The sequence below is a fragment of the Buteo buteo genome, chromosome 4 (genome assembly GCF_964188355.1).
Source record: "Buteo buteo chromosome 4, bButBut1.hap1.1, whole genome shotgun sequence".
Taxonomy (NCBI): Eukaryota; Metazoa; Chordata; class Aves; order Accipitriformes; family Accipitridae; genus Buteo; species Buteo buteo.
The window spans coordinates 66,430,537-66,447,124 of NC_134174.1; the positions used below are offsets into that span (position 1 = coordinate 66,430,537).

General features: G+C 38.2%; 1 protein-coding gene across 3 annotated transcripts in view; it reads left to right on the forward strand.

Annotated features, from left to right (window-relative positions):
- Positions 1-14,985, forward strand: part of EDRF1 (erythroid differentiation regulatory factor 1) — a 26,760-nt gene extending 11,775 nt beyond the window's left edge. For all 3 annotated transcript variants that reach the window (XM_075026595.1, XM_075026596.1, XM_075026597.1), the window contains 12 exons: positions 1,253-1,324; positions 1,437-1,587; positions 3,842-4,030; positions 5,091-5,291; positions 5,681-5,903; positions 7,770-7,989; positions 8,393-8,551; positions 8,826-8,975; positions 9,656-9,809; positions 10,084-10,199; positions 10,975-11,138; positions 14,140-14,985. In XM_075026595.1, coding sequence (XP_074882696.1) covers positions 1,253-1,324; positions 1,437-1,587; positions 3,842-4,030; positions 5,091-5,291; positions 5,681-5,903; positions 7,770-7,989; positions 8,393-8,551; positions 8,826-8,975; positions 9,656-9,809; positions 10,084-10,199; positions 10,975-11,138; positions 14,140-14,311 — 1,971 coding nt within the window. In that variant the 3' untranslated portion in view covers positions 14,312-14,985. The remainder of the gene's footprint in view (positions 1-1,252; positions 1,325-1,436; positions 1,588-3,841; positions 4,031-5,090; positions 5,292-5,680; positions 5,904-7,769; positions 7,990-8,392; positions 8,552-8,825; positions 8,976-9,655; positions 9,810-10,083; positions 10,200-10,974; positions 11,139-14,139) is intronic.
- Positions 14,986-16,588: the final 1,603 nt, after the last annotated feature.

Below are 16,588 nucleotides of genomic sequence, written 5' to 3' on the forward strand. Positions count from 1 at the left end.
CTGCATAGCTGGCTACACAAAAACTACTCCTGTCACTCTAGCAGAGAAAATATTGCCAACTGTGGCCATGTGTACGAGCTGTAGATGACCACAAGTTTGTGTGGATACCTAGGTTATTTTAGTATTATTTTTCCTGGAGCAATATTAACGTTTGGGTTTTTTTTTCTGGGAGCATCAGCTACTTCATGTCCACAGAGTTAGTCTTTGATTTCCTTCTTTGATTTGTCTTTCCACGGTAACTGGTCAGAATACAGCAATTTGACTCCTTGAAGTTCTGGTTATAGTTAATTTTAAAAGAGAGATGGAGCTTTACTCTGCGCATGTGTGTATATTGTATCTAAGGGGACAGCTGGGTGCATAACCGTAAGTATATCTGAAACTTCATTGACATACATGTGCTTCATAAACGAATTAGCAGAAGTGTAATACTGCTACCTTCATTGCACTTTCTGTGCATTATTATTGAAACAAAATAGAAGAATATGAGAAACTGGGAAGATCAGTGAAGAAACTGTTCAGAGAATTTTACTTTTGTTCTGGTGTTTTGCTTGTCTTACCTATATAGGGATATGATTATGAAATGACGCTCACTGGTGAAAAGCTAAACCTTTTTTCTAATGTCTGTGCAAAGAACAAGATTTCCTAAAATAAATAAATAAATAAATTGTAACTCTTGTTGCTATCTTAATTTCTAACACTTCAAGGTCCATCAGCTGAAAATACAACTTGTACAGGTGCAGAAGCACTCAATTTCCCCTTTCTTCTCCCCCTTTTACTTTATCCCAGAAGAAAACAAAAATACACCACCCCCACCCTTCTCCCTGCCCTCAAAAACCCCAAACCCAAGGCATTGAGTTGCTCAAAGGTGTTGAAAGTGCAACTTGGATGTGTAGGCTGAGGAAGTGGTTTCTGTATAGTATTGAATCTGCTTGTCTTCCTGGGTCTGCATCACAGACCATCTGTGGATACTTTTGTAATTACTGTTATGGAATAGCATCATCTCATCTCTTCTCTTCTTTGCATTGTCTTTGGGATTACCAGGAGAGACCAAGTGTAGATGACCAGGTATATGAATTGCTCACTGAGATAAAGGAAAAAAATACTGTGACACTTCATAGTGTAGAGTTCAGTTCCCTTAACAGGTTTTCTTAATGCTGTCTCTCATTTGTATCTTCTAGCCAGTAATTTTGATGTTTCACGTGTTGAACATTTATTTTCTTCTTATTCCTTCCCTGCTGCCCCCTCAATGAAGCCTAGCTGTGCATTTCCTGTCTGCCATGGCACCGAGGAGCGCTGCAGGCTAGTGCTCAACTATGTCCTGGAGGTAAATTTACCATCAACTTTCTAATGATGTTTCACCTAGTACCCAACTCTTGATGTATTCTGTATTTGCTAGATATTGCCTTCAAGGTGAATTAAATGATTTCTTCTTGCAGGGCTTGAAGTCTGTTGACAGCAGTGTTAAAAAAGAGGGTGACCTTCCTGCAGCTGACCCCAGCACACCAATCCCATTGAAATATGAAGATGAATCCACCAGTGGTGGTCCCGAGTGTCTGGAAAAACAGATGGCATTATTTTTAGACAAAAGTAAGTTGTATTGTTGTGCAAATAAGACATTTCCAGTGCCAACACACACTGCTGCTACTTTATTTTGATTGTCAAAACAGTGTACTTAGAAGTCACTAATTACACGATTGCATAAGCAAAAGCAGTATACTGAGAATTGGAGAACAGTCTGTTCCTTTTTAAGTATGAAAAGAATAGCTCATTTGGGATATTTTTGCATATCAAAGCATCCTTTATTAGTAAACACATAATTTTACTGGACCCTATTTAGATATGGCTTGCAGATGACTTCCATAAGGGCTTAGTATTTTGGAGTTTGGTATGTGGAGCCCCGTAAGTCGTGTGGGTTGTTTTTAAAACAGTCCTCATTCTTTTTTTGTGACTTGGAAGTTTTGTGGAAGAACTTCTTACTTCTGGCAGTTTTTTCTGCTACATTATGCTTGCTTCTGAACTGCATATAAAAGGCTAACTAGGATTTTGTTTTCTTTCTTGTACCTCTACAATTGTGGAAGCAAGCACAAAATGAAAGATATTTTGTTTGCTTAAATACTCAATCTCCGGAAGTTTCAGACTATAGTCTGTATTTTATTTTTCTCTGGAGTGCCGTAGACTCTTCTGAAGGTAGTAGAGTTCTCTGCAGTTCTCTCAAGCAAAACTCAGAAAGAAATTTAAGTCTTCAATATTTTTACAATTCTTTATTCTTTCTTTTTTCCTCCCTTCCCCCTTTGAAAATCTCTAAATAGTAAGCAAGTTCAGTTCCGAGTTATTCATTTAAGTGTTCTCATGTTTCACTTCCAATTTTGTGATTGTCTCTTGAATGTCAATGACCTGGAGATGTATGCATACTTTCTTAGTTTTTATCAGATATGTGACCACAGAATTTAACACCTCCATCAGAAAGTTATATTATATTAAGCTTACATAAATTCTGCACGGTACTGTTAATATGGACTGGAGACTAATTTTTACCGAGACCTACTGAGAAATTTTACGTAGGTCAGCTCAGCAAGAACAGTGTGCTTATTTCAGCTCTCCTGCAGCCAGGCTCTTGTCTTCTGCCTTCAGAAGAATTTGGAACTGATGGAACATTGCGGCTGCTTGACAGCTGGCAAGGAGAATGTCCACACGATAACTTTTTCTGTTTAGAAACAAGTGTTTCCTGGGGGTTGTAGGAGATAAATATAGCACAGATCAGAAAAAAATACTTTGGTTGATTTCTGGAGCTGTGCTGGAGTTCTTCCCTGAAGTAGCAATGGTGCTACTCGCTTAGGTCATAAGGATTGAATTCAGCCTAGAGAAAAATAGTTCAAACAGAGGGGAGAAACTTTTGCTTCTCCACTGTGTGGGTTGGTTTGTTGTCTGCCATGCAAATTACGTAGTTTTTCTGCTGCATGTGTATGTTTACATAGATACAGAAAGGATAAGTGCTCTTAATTCTTGAAGAAAACTACTTCTGATTAGTATATAGATACAGTGTATGTGCATTCTGTGTCTTCAACTGCATGAGGTGTTACTGTATTAGATTTGTCTTTGTCCTAATGTAAACATGTAGTTCTTCTATAACTTACTAAAGATAGCGGGCTTGCAAGTCAGGCCTTGTAGGGCCACCTGTAAACAAGAGATTCATTTCTTTGTGCAAATATTGTCAGGACAAAATTCTGTCCATTGGTACACTTAAACTCAGTGGCCTGTTCTTTCTGGTTCCATAACTGCTGCAGCACTGAAGAAGGAACCTTCATAATCTCATGCTGAGAATGTCTTGAAATGAGTGTGAGACGGACATTGTTTTTTCTTGTGGGAAGGACCGGGTTATCCAGTTCCTCCTGTGCTGGAGGCTAAACCCACAAATGGAGTCCTTCTCACTTTGAGACTGTTCATAAAGAAGCAGAGCATATATCCTAAGGATTTGGTGGAGAACATGGCAAACTCTGCCTGTGGCTTTCCTGTTCTTTTCTACTGCTACCTAACGGAATAGTCTTAGTTTTTGAGACACAGGTACAGTGGCTGTTTAAAGCGTGAGAGGTTAGCTGCATTGTCACTGTGCCTACTGTGTTCGAGCATCCCACTATCAGGTGGAGTATGTGGAAAAGTTCCAAGTAATGGGTCCATTTTGCAGATGAAAAATGTAGCGGCAGACAAGTTGGCATAACTCTACTTGTGCAGAGCTGTAATAAGGCAGTTTACATTCTGTCTGTATGCTGATGAAGTTGTGTCCAACCTCTGGCATATGTTATGGAGATGAGATTTACTGATGAGGTTCTGTTCCATGTTACAGTGGGCTCATTTCAGAAGGGTAAGCATTGCAGTCAGTCAGGAATGATTCCTGGATCGTGGCAATATAAAATGAAACTCCAGCTCATTCTGAAGTCATCAAGGGCTTATTATGTCCTATCTGATGCTGCTATGATTCTACAGAAATATGGGAGAGCATTACGATACATCAAGCTGGCTTTACAGTGCCATGGTAAGTTGCTAGATTGTGTTTGTCATCTGTACCATTGCCTGTATAAACCTCTCATGATATCAGATACTTCTCTTGTGCATGATTTATCCTAGTGGCATGCAGTGACAAGTCTGACAACCGTGTGTTTAGTTAAACTAAGCGTCTAGCTCATTATTCAGCAGGGAAGTCTGTAGTAAGAATAACTCCTGTCACTGGTAGAAAGGTGCTCCCATTTTGACAGATTGGGAAACTTAGAGTGCAGATTTGGAGCTTCAGAGCATTTGAAGCTGGGAGAGTCAGTCCTGGTGCCAAGACCAAGACAGTATTCTGCGGTCTAAGTGCTATCGCTGCAAGCAGATGTTTTTTGCCTGGAAATGCCTGGTGGTTCCCATTTGATTTAAATATATTCCTGACTCAGAAATACCAAACTTGTTCATCAGCTGAATTGGATGCTCCTCTAAAATGAAATACATGTTCAAGTATTACTGAGGAAAACGAAGGAAGGAAAATCAGGCTGTTCAGAATATTACTACCATAATGAGAATAACTAATCAGAAAATGCTATTAGCTTAGTACTGTAGTGCTGCTATTTTGCTTCAGTATTTGTAGGGCTTGGGGTGGGAGGAGGCTTATAAAGCAAGAGTGCTTGATCTTAACACAAAGCATCAATATGCTTATCAATAACTCAAAGCATTCTTCAGCTTTCAGTCTTTTAAAGACTTGAGAATGGAGTTTAAACTGTACGTTGTGGAATTTAATTTTTCATGCTATATCTCATTTGAGTTAATCTGTAGAAAGTTGGTTTTCCTTCAGTCAAATCTAAGATTAGCATTTGTAATTACCAGATACACTGCTCATCTTGGTCAACATAGCTGCTCTTTTTCAAACTGTCAGCTGTGTAGAGCAACTATGACTTTAAAATAGGTTAGTTCTTCTTAGAAGAACATGTGTTGTCTGCATACAGAGAATAAGTGTGACAGGTTACATAAAACCCGATTATATTGTCAGTCTGTGTCAAACCTTTTGATGTTTAATTCTTTTCTTTCCTGCTCCCTCATCCATGGAATTTTTTTTCTAATAGATACCTACTGTTGTCTCTGCGCCAGCATGCTTCCCGAAGTGTTAGTATTTCTTTGTCAGTGTTTAACCCTTTGTGGAGATATCCAATTAATGCTTGCTCAGAATGCAAACAACAGAGCTGCGTATCTTGAAGAGTATAATTACCAGACAAAAGAAGATCAGGAAATATTACACAGTCTTCATAGAGAATCCAGGTGCCAAGGTATGATACTGATACAAGATAACTGCCATAATGCAGTTATGTGACAGACATAAATAATTTCATTGTGCTTCCTCAGAACCATGCACTAGTAACATTTCTGGAGGAGGGTTTATTAAGCTTCAGTTCTGTTTTCTTCAGAGAAAGCTTATTGTGCCTGTCATACGTAAGGAGGTTGTCAAGGTATTGTATGACATGCCTGAAGCTGTAAAATAATGGGAGACATTGTTTAAGTAATGGGTAAATTTTACTTATCTGCAGAAATTGTGGGATTGTTCTGACATGATTGTTATACTTGGTCATCTTTTTTGGCATTTTCCTCTAGACTATCACAGATGTAAGTTTGTTTGGAAATACTGTTTGACATGCAGGCTTTGCATTTTGTTTTCTAGTGTTTGCCTGGGCTACAGATTTGTCTACAGACTTGGAATGCCAACTTTCTGTCAGCTGTAAATGTTACGAAGCAGCTTATGAAATTTTACTTTTTAGTAATCTAAAAAACCAAAATCCAGAGCAGCATATACAGGTACTAAAGAGGATGGGCAATATCAGGAACGAGATTGGAGTGTTTTACATGAACCAGGCTGCTGCAGTGCAGACTGAGAGGCTGGGCAAGTATTCTTTTTTTCCGCTTCTTACTATTTCACGGAGCTACAATAATGATCATGTTCACTAATAGTGCGAGAAATCTTGAGTATTTCTGATTACAAAGTTGACATTTAAAGAACTTAGTAGTAAATACTTTTCTGTAATTGATGTTATGTAACTTTAATGTCCATTGTAAATATTTGTCTACAATAGATTTACTGTGGCTTGTACATTGTACTTAATTGAGCCTAAACTGAATAATGGAATCTATAGCTTTGGAGAAATTCTTTTGAAGTGTGTAGAATGCCCTCAAAAAACATGATGGAAACTTAAAACCAACTCAGTTATAGAAGGGAGGGCATGTTGCATTCTTGATGTGTTTGGTTTAGCCCAGCATGAACAAGCGTAAACTTAATTTAAACATAAGAACAGTTTCAGTGAAGTCAGTCTATACATTTTTTGGTAAGTAAATCCTTGGAGGCTTTGCTTTTTTGGGTTTTCTTGGGTTTTGTTTTTGTTTTTTGGGGTTTTTTTTTCTTTGTTTCTTTGGGTTTTGTATTGTTGTGTTCGGGTTTTTTTTGTGTTTAGTTTTTTGTGGTGTTTTTTTTTGTTTGGTTGGTTTGGGTTTTTTTGTTTTTTTTGGTTTTTTTTTTTAGGAAATGGAGGTTGCCTAAGGGCAACCTGGTAGGGTAAGGTGTTTGGTGGGTTTTTGTTTCTTTGAAAGCAAAACCAATAATGTCTTGTCTACAAGTGTCATGGTTTAACCCCAGCCAGCAGCTAAGCGCCACGCAGCCACTCACTCACTTTGCCCCCAGCACCCAGTGGGATGGGGGACAGAATTGGGGGGGGGAAGTAAAACTTGTGGGTTGAGATAAGAACAGTTTACTAGAACAGAAAGGAAGAAAATAATAATAATAACAATAATAATAAAAAAAATAATTGGAATATACAAAACAAGTGATGCACAATGCAATTGCTCACCACCTGCTGACTGACGCCCAGTTAGTTCCCGAGCAGCAATCCGTCCCCGAGGCCAGCTCCCCCCAGTTTATATACTGGGCATGACATCACATGGTATAAAATATCCCTTTGGCCAGTTGGGGTCAGCTGTCGTGGCTGTGTCCTCTCACAGCTTCTTGTGCCCCTCCAGCCTTCTTGCTGGCTGGGCATCAGAAGCTGAAAAATCCTGGACTGTTTAGCAGCAACTGAAAACATCAGTGTGTTATCAGCATTCTTCTCATACTGAATCCAAGACATAACACTATACCAGCTACTAAAAAGAAAACTAACTCTATGCCAGCCAAAACCAGGACAACAAGTAAGAGTTTTATATGAGCTAGAACAAATTAAATGCTGATGGTCCATTGTAAACAGCTCCAGTCTTGCAAATACTGGCTTTTTTCTGTGACCTTTGTCCAATTAATATTTGAAGGATTTGGGGTTGGACTTTTAATTTTGTAATTTTTCATAATCTCTGTGGTTTTGCAGAACTGCTATTTAGCTGAAGTCAAAGCTCAAATACTGAATATCACTTGCCTGTAAAAGTCACTTTTTACTTATTTCATACTGTATGTTTATAGAAGTAACTGGTACCCAGAATATTACTGTGGAGAAAAAAAAACCAACTATGTTTATCCTGTTAATTTACCCTGATTTTTGTCTGTCATGTTGTCACAATTCTTTTGAAAGTATAGTATGTGTAATAGTGCACTTTAGGTATTAAGACTTTAATGTTTGAGGTTTTCTTAAGAGTATTTTCCGTGAATTGGGTCTTCAGAATCATTTACCGCCCTTAAACTCTAAAACGAGAAAAAGAACATAATGGAAATGTTTGTTCAGTATATTTCAAGAATTTGAATGAGGTGGTAAGTCTTGTGTCTTAACCCTAGTGAGTAAAAATGTATCGACGACAGAGCAGCAACTCTGGAAGAAAAGCTTCTCTTGCTTTGAAGAAGGAATTCAGAATTTTGAGTCAATTGATGATGCAACCAATGCTGCTCTGCTGCTGTGCAACACGGGAAGACTGATGCGAATTTGTGCTCAAGCGCACTGTGCAACTGAAGGTGACTTCAAAAGAGAGTTTTCCCCAGAAGAGGCACTTTATTATAATAAGGTAACATGATACTATTTTTAGAACGGCCCATACCCTAATATGCCTTTTACCATAGAACATTTGTAAATATATTTGTAAATATCTGTAAGTCTTGATGTAATAACTTGGGATACCTCTCCTGCTTTCGTATTATCTTAATCCTTGCTGTATAGGCTTCAGTATTGTTGTTGAGGTTTGCTACCATTGCTGTGGTATATGAAACGCTGTGACTTTCAGATCCTGATGTTTAACTGACTGCAATACCACACAGAAAGCAGACAGAAATGCATGGTCAGGATTAAAGTTATGACCAAAATGGGTGTAAGGAAAATACTGAAGAAGGCTCAGACAGATTATTCTGGAATGCTTCCTTGAGAATGAGTAAAGCGGTAACCATGTGTGTATATTATTTTATAATCTGTAGGCTGTTGACTACTATCTGAAGGCATTAAGATCACTGGGTAAGAGAGATGTGCATCCAGCTGTTTGGGATTCTGTGAACTGGGAGCTGTCTACTACATATTTCACTATGGCAACTCTACAGCAGGATTATGCTCCACTATCTCGAAAGGCTCAGGAACAGGTAACGAAGAGCATTTGTGACAACATCTGGTAAAATACGCTATTGTCTTCCTGAAAAACTAAACAGTGAGCAAAATTGATATTGGAATAACTTGTAAACCTTCATTAGATTGAAGAAGTTCTTGCAAACTATAAAATGTTAAGTCACTTGCATTTTCAAGGTTTTGCTTAATGAAAAGATAATGCCGCAAATAGAGATTTAACCCTTACACTTGCACATAGTGGTGTTCTAGTTTCAAAGTAATCACACTACGCTTTTTTGTTTTATTTTGTAGATAGAGAAAGAAGTTAGTGAGGCCATGAAGAAGTCCCTGAAATACTGCGATGTTGATACAGTGTCTGCACGACAGCCTCTCTGCCAATACAGGGCTGCAACCATCCACCACAGGCTTGCTTCAATGTACCACAGTTGCCTGAGAAACCAGGTATTAGTACAAACTGTTTTGTTTTTCTGTATAGGTTCCACACTTAACATGTCCAATGTGTGTGGAGATTGATATTTATCCTTCTACCTGTAGTTGGGGTATATTTATTTAAAGGATTTAACCAAAGAAATATGAGGTGGTTTATTTGCAAATCATTGTGAAATATAATGTTACTTTTAAGAGCAGTCTGTCTTTTATAGAGTGTATTGAGCTTTATGGTTCTGTCTATTCTAAGTAGTTCTATTCTCTCATAACAGAAGCATTGATGATAAATATTTTCTTTGGTTTGGTTTTGTATCCCAGCCACTCTTCTGATATATAAGCAGACAGCCCTCTTCTAGAACATTAGCATATGATTTATTAACACCTTAGTGTAGACTTGCATGTCACTTTCTGATTTTTTTTGATTTTTTTTTCCAAATTACTATTCTTTACGGTTAACTTAATTCAACTTGGTGTGAATTTGTTAGCATTAGCTATGAAATTACAATAGCTTCAAAGATGGCAGGCTGATGATGTCTTCTAGAAATGTGCAGACCTTTAGATGAACCATTATGAAATGAGCTGGGGAACAATTGTTAGTACCTCATGTACCAACATATGCAGGGTTTTTTTCTAATGGTTACCTCATGGACATACAAATTCTCTGGGATTTACTATGTACCCTACTTTGAGTGCAGGTTGGTGATGAACATTTGAGGAAACAACACCGAGTACTTGCTGATCTTCATTATAGTAAGGCAGTACGACTCTTCCAACTCTTGAAGGATGCACCCTGTGAGTTTCTTCGTGTGCAGCTGGAAAGAGTGGCATTTGCAGAATTCCAGATGGCAAGTAAGTCTAGCTCTGTCTTACTACAACAGCTTTCCAAAGTACCACTATCTATTTAATTTCATTTTTAGATAACTTTGTATATGAGAGCAGGAGTAATCTGCTTCTCAGAATAGAATTTTCTTCAAGAGAGAAGAGACATTTTTATCTTACCAGTTTTCAGTTGACTAGGACAGTACGTGCTTTTCTCATGAGAACTGTTGAAATCTTTGGATGGAAGAAAAAGTACAATCCATAACATAAGCCATTTGTGTCCTTTGTTTTTACTTTTTTTTAGGTCAGAACAGCAGTGCTGGGAAATTAAAGACTTTGTTTGGGGCCCTAGATATAATGGTGAAAGCAAAGGGTGCATTCCAGCTCATCAGAAAGGAGCTAGTGGCAGAAAGCGAACAGGTAAAAAAAGAGTCAAGTGGTCTGATTATCTGCTCCCTTGTATCTCTTACATTCATGTAAAACTGGTCATTTGGCAATTAAGTTATTGCTTGGTTACTTTTCAGTAGAGCTAGTTGCTTAAATAGTGTGGACAGGGTTCTCTTCTAGCCTTTAAGTGGAAGTGGATAAAAAAAGTTACTCTAGAACATGATCTGGAGATGGATTAAAACATGTTTGTATATGGATGTATACTGAGTGACTGTCTGAGTGAATGTGTTTCTGTGGAACTCTGTATTATCCCTTAAAAGTCTTCCTAAAGAACTTAAGAATGTATGTACAATATAAATGGGGATTGTCTCTACATAGTATATTTAATATTGAAATATTAAAGTGTAGGAGGTTATCTCTAGCTAGTTTTAATAGGTTCTTGATGCCTATATTACTTGCAATGTATGCTGACATGTGTTCATCCCTTGCTGACAATTTGAGCAACAGATGTCATAGTCAAGTCCATATTTTCCTGACATTTTTATAACTAAATACTCCAATATGTAAGTACAACACAGGCAGTGGGCATAGCTCATATCCACACTGTACACAAGTTAACTACTTGTTAGCTACTTGTTAACTACCTGTACTACTTTATGAAGCCTCATAAACAGGGTGTCATAGCAGTTGTGATGTTGGTACCACTCCTGTGAAGAGTAAGCTAACCTGCAAGTGTGGTTGTATGACGTGACTGCAGTGCATTTTAATGGTGGGGTTGAGTGAAATGGTTTCTGTTTTCCTCTTGTAGAAAAGCAAGGATAAAAGTAGTGCTGAGAATGTGTCACCTAATGATTCCCCTACTGGCCTTAACAAAGAAGAAGTATTGAAACTGCTTAGTATTTTTGAGTCCAGAATGTCATTCCTTCTCCTCCAATCCATTAAATTGTTAACTTCAACCAAAAAAAAAATTGGGTAAGTTGAACCTAGATATGTGTGCTTAGATGTGATTCTCATCCATAAATCCATACAAACTATGTACACTTAAGCATGCTAGACAGTGTGATACTTATTCTTTTATGGAGGTGACTCTTCTGTGTGGAGAAGGAGCCGAGATATGCCTTGATAGTCTAAATTTTGCAAGTTTTCTATTTTTTTGTGTGCAATCGAGGGAATGACCAAGAAACATCTTTACTGAGTGTGTCTAGACAGCTTTTTTTCTCTCCTCTTTCATGATAGCAGTCCAGGACTGAGCGAGGACAAAGAAGTCAGACTTGAATGGCTGTATTCAGATAGGCAAATAATAGTTTGTAATTGTCGTCTGAAATGCATGGTACAGTTATGAATCACTGATGCTTTATCATGCTCTGTGATATCTAACTTACCCTTTAGAGGATATAAATCCTGTGTCCTTCACAGGTATAAATTCATACACAAAGCAGTTTAACTTGTACTGCCGTAATTTTGCTGGCATACTTCCCATTGACTGGCTTGTTTTTTTTAATCAAAATGTTTGTTCAGGGAATGAGGTACATGTATATGGTGTCCTTTATCTTAATTGACATTGGTCTTCATCTGTGACAGAGCACTTCAAAGTTAGTGGGGGAGAAACTACTGTGTACTGCTGATCTTTTGATATATCTTGATGATAAAATATATCAGTGACAGCATAGTTTAGCAAGCAAAATACTTCAGAATAAATGTAGGCACATCAGTAACGCTGTAAATAGAGAGGGATGTATGTGGGGAAGATAATTGTGGGCGTTAAGGAATTTTTCTAATGCCTAATGGAGTGCAGTGAAAAACAGTCTTCTGTCTTGCTGCCGCAATTGAAAACAAACGTGGCTTATCCTTTTTGTGTTGACCTTGAAGTGTTGTTGGCATTAGGTACGGCAGTGGAATTCTTAGCACCACCACTATTGCTTTTGTTGGTTAGATTTGAATGTGTGTGTTGTTGCTTTTGGGATCCAAAAAATACCTTTTATTCCCTGAGCAGCAAATGTGTGTGATTGCAGAAGTTACAGCAGCATACTACTGCTGTTCCTAATGTTATATAAAGTTAATTTATGAAAATGTGTCATTAGTTCTAGTATATAGTTCTACAGAATTCTTTTATTGTTGGAAGTTAATAGTTTTTCAGATTGAAGCATTGCTGATGCAAGTGGTATTTTGCTAGAAGTAAACTGTGAAATGAATTTATTCTGCACAGTAACTTGTCTGCTGATAGTAGGAGACTGATAAATAGAAAAACATGAGATGAGAAGAAAGCCTGTGTGCTTTCTTAGCAGTGGTTTAGGTGCATTGTTTGGTGCTTTCACTTTTTAAAAAAGACCTTCCACAAGGTGGCAATCTGAATATGTGAAATGCAGAGGATTAAAGTATAATTTATATGTAACCAAGCAGATTTCCCAAGTAATGGAGTAAATTGTTTTAGTTCTGTTAGGATATGGGTAAATGTTGTAAAACAAAAAACTGCTGTTTTTTTGTTTTGTGGGTTTTTTCCCCATTTACTTCCTCATCGTTGTCTCTCCCGGGTGGGATTTTGTACTGAAGATTCCATATATGGAACGCGTTACAGTTTTAATTTGAATACTGTGAAATGGGAGTGTTGCTGTAACATGTTAAACTCTTTTAAACGATGGTGGATTGAGGCTAAGCTTAAAACTACCTTTTGTTCAACCTTTCTAGTACCTTGTGTACATCTTGCGTACGTTTCCTCAATTCTGCTTTGTAAAAGAAGATAATGTCTGCCTTCTGTTTTAATAATAGGCTGAAAAGGGAGGAAATTGGAGCTCATGAATGCTATTTCAGGGTCTCAGATGCACTTTGGCAGAGAACAGGAGAACATGTGGTAAAATTGATGTTTGATAGTGAAACTTGCAGACTAGCAATAAAACTGGATGAAATCAGAGTTTTACCCTTTAAAAGTTAAATACATAAGCATAACTGAACTTGGCTATGTAAATTGGAGGAAAGAAGTAATTGAAAGTAATGTTTCATTCTGGGAATTGTTGTAACTTATCCTGGAAATACTTTGCATTTCAGTGGCTTTTTATTGACTACCTGTTCTGTTTAATAAACAAACCTGTCTGATTTCTGCCAAGTGTTATGAATTTAATTTGCTTCACCATTTCTTGGTAATTCCCAAAGCATTTGCAATTAAACTGACTGCTGCTTGCGCACGTACATGCTTTATTTATTTATAATATCAATGGCAGCATTTTTATTTTTTCTGGTTTGGTTCACTTACTTATTAGTCTTGGACATTAAATGTAGCAGAGCAGGGTGGCAGAGAGGAGGGGTGACAGTGCTGAAGCAGAAGACCAGCACTTGTCTGATAAGGGATTTACAATGGTATTTGTCAAATGGAGAAAATTGGTGGGAGCTTAGACTGCAGACTGGCGAAAGAGAGAAGCTCTTTTGTGCAGAGGTATTGAACATGGAAAAGTCTCTATAGTAGGGAAATAGCTTAGATGTGTGGAACTTGAGAGAATGAGGCCAGATCATGGCCTTCAGTCTTGAATGGGAAAATGATGTCCGTAGTGGTTTAGAGGGGGAGAGCTCATGGCAGGGGGTAGCAAAGAGACCGTGTCTCCCGAGTGTTCAGGTGTCTGTTTGCGTTTGGCATGATCTGATCAGACACTAACGTAGACAAAAGTACAGAGTTTTGGCGTGGAGAGCTGGATTTGGAGGGTTTATGACATGACTTGGGATTATGAGTTAATCAGATGGACTGAAGCCGAATAAAAATCAGAACGCCTTATCCCTCCTGCAGTATAAACAGAGGCTCTGACTGCAGTGCTGTGAAATGGTAGGAAATAAGAACTGAGGACGTAAGAGAATCAAATCAAAAAGGCCAGCCATGTGGTTTCACGGAGGTGGTCATCGATGTTGTTATGTAATAATTGTTTTGATAATTTGCAGAATAAAATATTGTGGTCAGGTTAATAGTTTGTATTATCTGTTTTCTTTTTAGGGGCATTAATGAAGAAGAAGTTGTTCTTAAAACAAACAAGCAAGTTTACTCCCTGCTGTTGCGCGCAACTGCTAACAAAAGTATGACTCTGCTAGAACGAATAGAGGTAATCTTAAATTTACTGGAACAGCTGGCTCAAAATAACGAAGCTAGTAATGGAGGAATTCAGTGACTGAAATGCTGCAAAATAGCAGAAACAGTGCCTTGCTATGCATGGGATCAGTGGTATTTTTTCCCATGTGATATTTGTATTTATTGAAGGCAATTAATATCGCCTGTGTGGTTACACTGTACATCTGGGAAAGAACAGGAATTCCTTTCTATCCTGCGAGAACTCTGTAGTGGTTCGGTTACTAGCGTTTCTTTGTTTGAAATGCCAATTTGGGGTTCTGGATATAAGCATAACAATTTTTCACGTTGGAGAAAGTCATGATTTTTCTCTTACAGATAATGGGCTTTGCAGTGATGTAAACGTTTTGCATAAAAATGTAATCTCACAGTTGTTCTGGTTTGATATTTAATGAAATATACTTTGTAAGCAAGGCTTCATTGAAACACTTTAACCAGTAACATGAACTGAAGTCCAACAAGGAAATTTCTGTTGAATATGTGGACACACTACTTCTATTACAGTTACTATCCTGCACAAAAATGTGTGCCTTTCTAGCTTTGATGCAAGACTCTTGCAAATATTAGCCATCACTGGGACTTCATTTACCCCAGAAAGTGAATGGTTTTAGCTGTGTTTGAATTGATCAAGAGTAGTATTATCTTTTTCAGACTTGAAACTGTGAATAAATGAGAGCATATTTTTAAATAAAAATTTATTTATTAAATAAAAACTCATGAATTGGTCTGCTTTGTTTTTATTGTTTATGACTCTTATGACCCTCATCAGAGAAGCAAACTGCTCAACAGAATTAAAACTAGTTGAAAGGCAGCGGGGGCTGGAAAAAATCTGTAAAATCAGGCCGAACAAATGAGTGTAGTCTTATCAACCATGCGAGGACTCTGTTTTTTGGAAATGTGTATTATTTGAAGTTTTCAAAAATATAACATCTGATGTCTTAATGTTTTTCTACAAATGTGGTGCATTATTATATAAAACACACTGTTTATTTAAAGGTAGGAACAGTTTTTACATGTGTGTACACATGCACGTGTGGGGTTTTTTTAATCTCTATTCTTAGACGCAAGTAGTGAATTCACTGTTTCAGTTGCTTGTTTTGAGGAGGTGATTCCTACTCTCATGGTGAGAGATACAGACCCATGCTTTTTTGCATGGGGTGTGTTTTCACCCAGAAAACTGCAGTTTGTAGACATTTCTATCCTGACAATTTAAACATGGTTTTACAAGTGCATCCTTAGATCTGTCTTCAGAAGAAATCAGATCTTTCTGATGCAACACAGAGCATAAATGCACCTGAGAGAAGCAAAAGCACCTTGTGAAAGGAGGAAAGATCGTATGTATCTGTTGCTTCTGATTTGGAATGACTGACTTCAGAAAGAAAGCAGACTGGGGCCTTGGGGTTCTGTGTCTTTTCCTGCCTTCCACCTCAGGGCTGGCTCCATGCAACACCCCTTACATCCCCTCACTTTTGGTGAGGTCAAAGCTGCAGAAAATTGATCAGTGGGTTTCTGAAGTAAGAAGGCTAAAAGCACTAAGCTTCAAATTGTTGTCACTGGGAAGGTTGGCAAGGGTGAGGGGTAGAACAAATATGTTCATGACAAAAATCTCTTCAGAGCAGAGGAGCTGAGGGGTGACTAAGGAAGACTGCTGAGATCAGTAACAGTGTTTTGGCTGCAGAGAAGAGAGAAATTCCTGGTTAGAGAACAGTCTACTGCTCTGACAGCTGCTGGCACATTCCTGATGGTAAGGGGAAATTCTAGCTGAAACCGATTGATCAGATCCAATCTAGCAGGCTGTCTTAATGCAAGAGGTCAGCACACGCAGCGCTGCAGTTTTCACTTCATTCACGAGGGACAGTCTAGAAGGTCTGTCCCAAAGAAAAGTGTCAGACTAGAGTGTAATCTCTGGTCCTTCTGGAACTGAAACTCCCTAAATAGTTTTTTTTAAAAGAGATTTTGCCTGCCTGAATGCATTTTACAGGCACTGCACTGATCCACGCTGAAAGGCACTGCTTTCTCCTGAGAAAATCAGAGGGAGGAGGCACACTTCAGGAAGGAAGGTGTGGTGAGTTGACCCTGGCTGGACACCGGGTGCCCACCAAAGCTGCTCTGTCACTGCCCTCCTCAGCTGGACAGGGGAGAGAAAATATAACAGAGGGCTTGTGGGTCAAGATAAGGACAGTGAAAGATCACTCACCAATTAGCATCACGGGCAAAACAGACTCCACTTGGGGAAAACTGATTTGATTGGTAATAAGTTAGAGAAGGATAATGAGAAATAAAAACTAAATCTTAAAAAACCTTCCCCCCACTCCCTCCC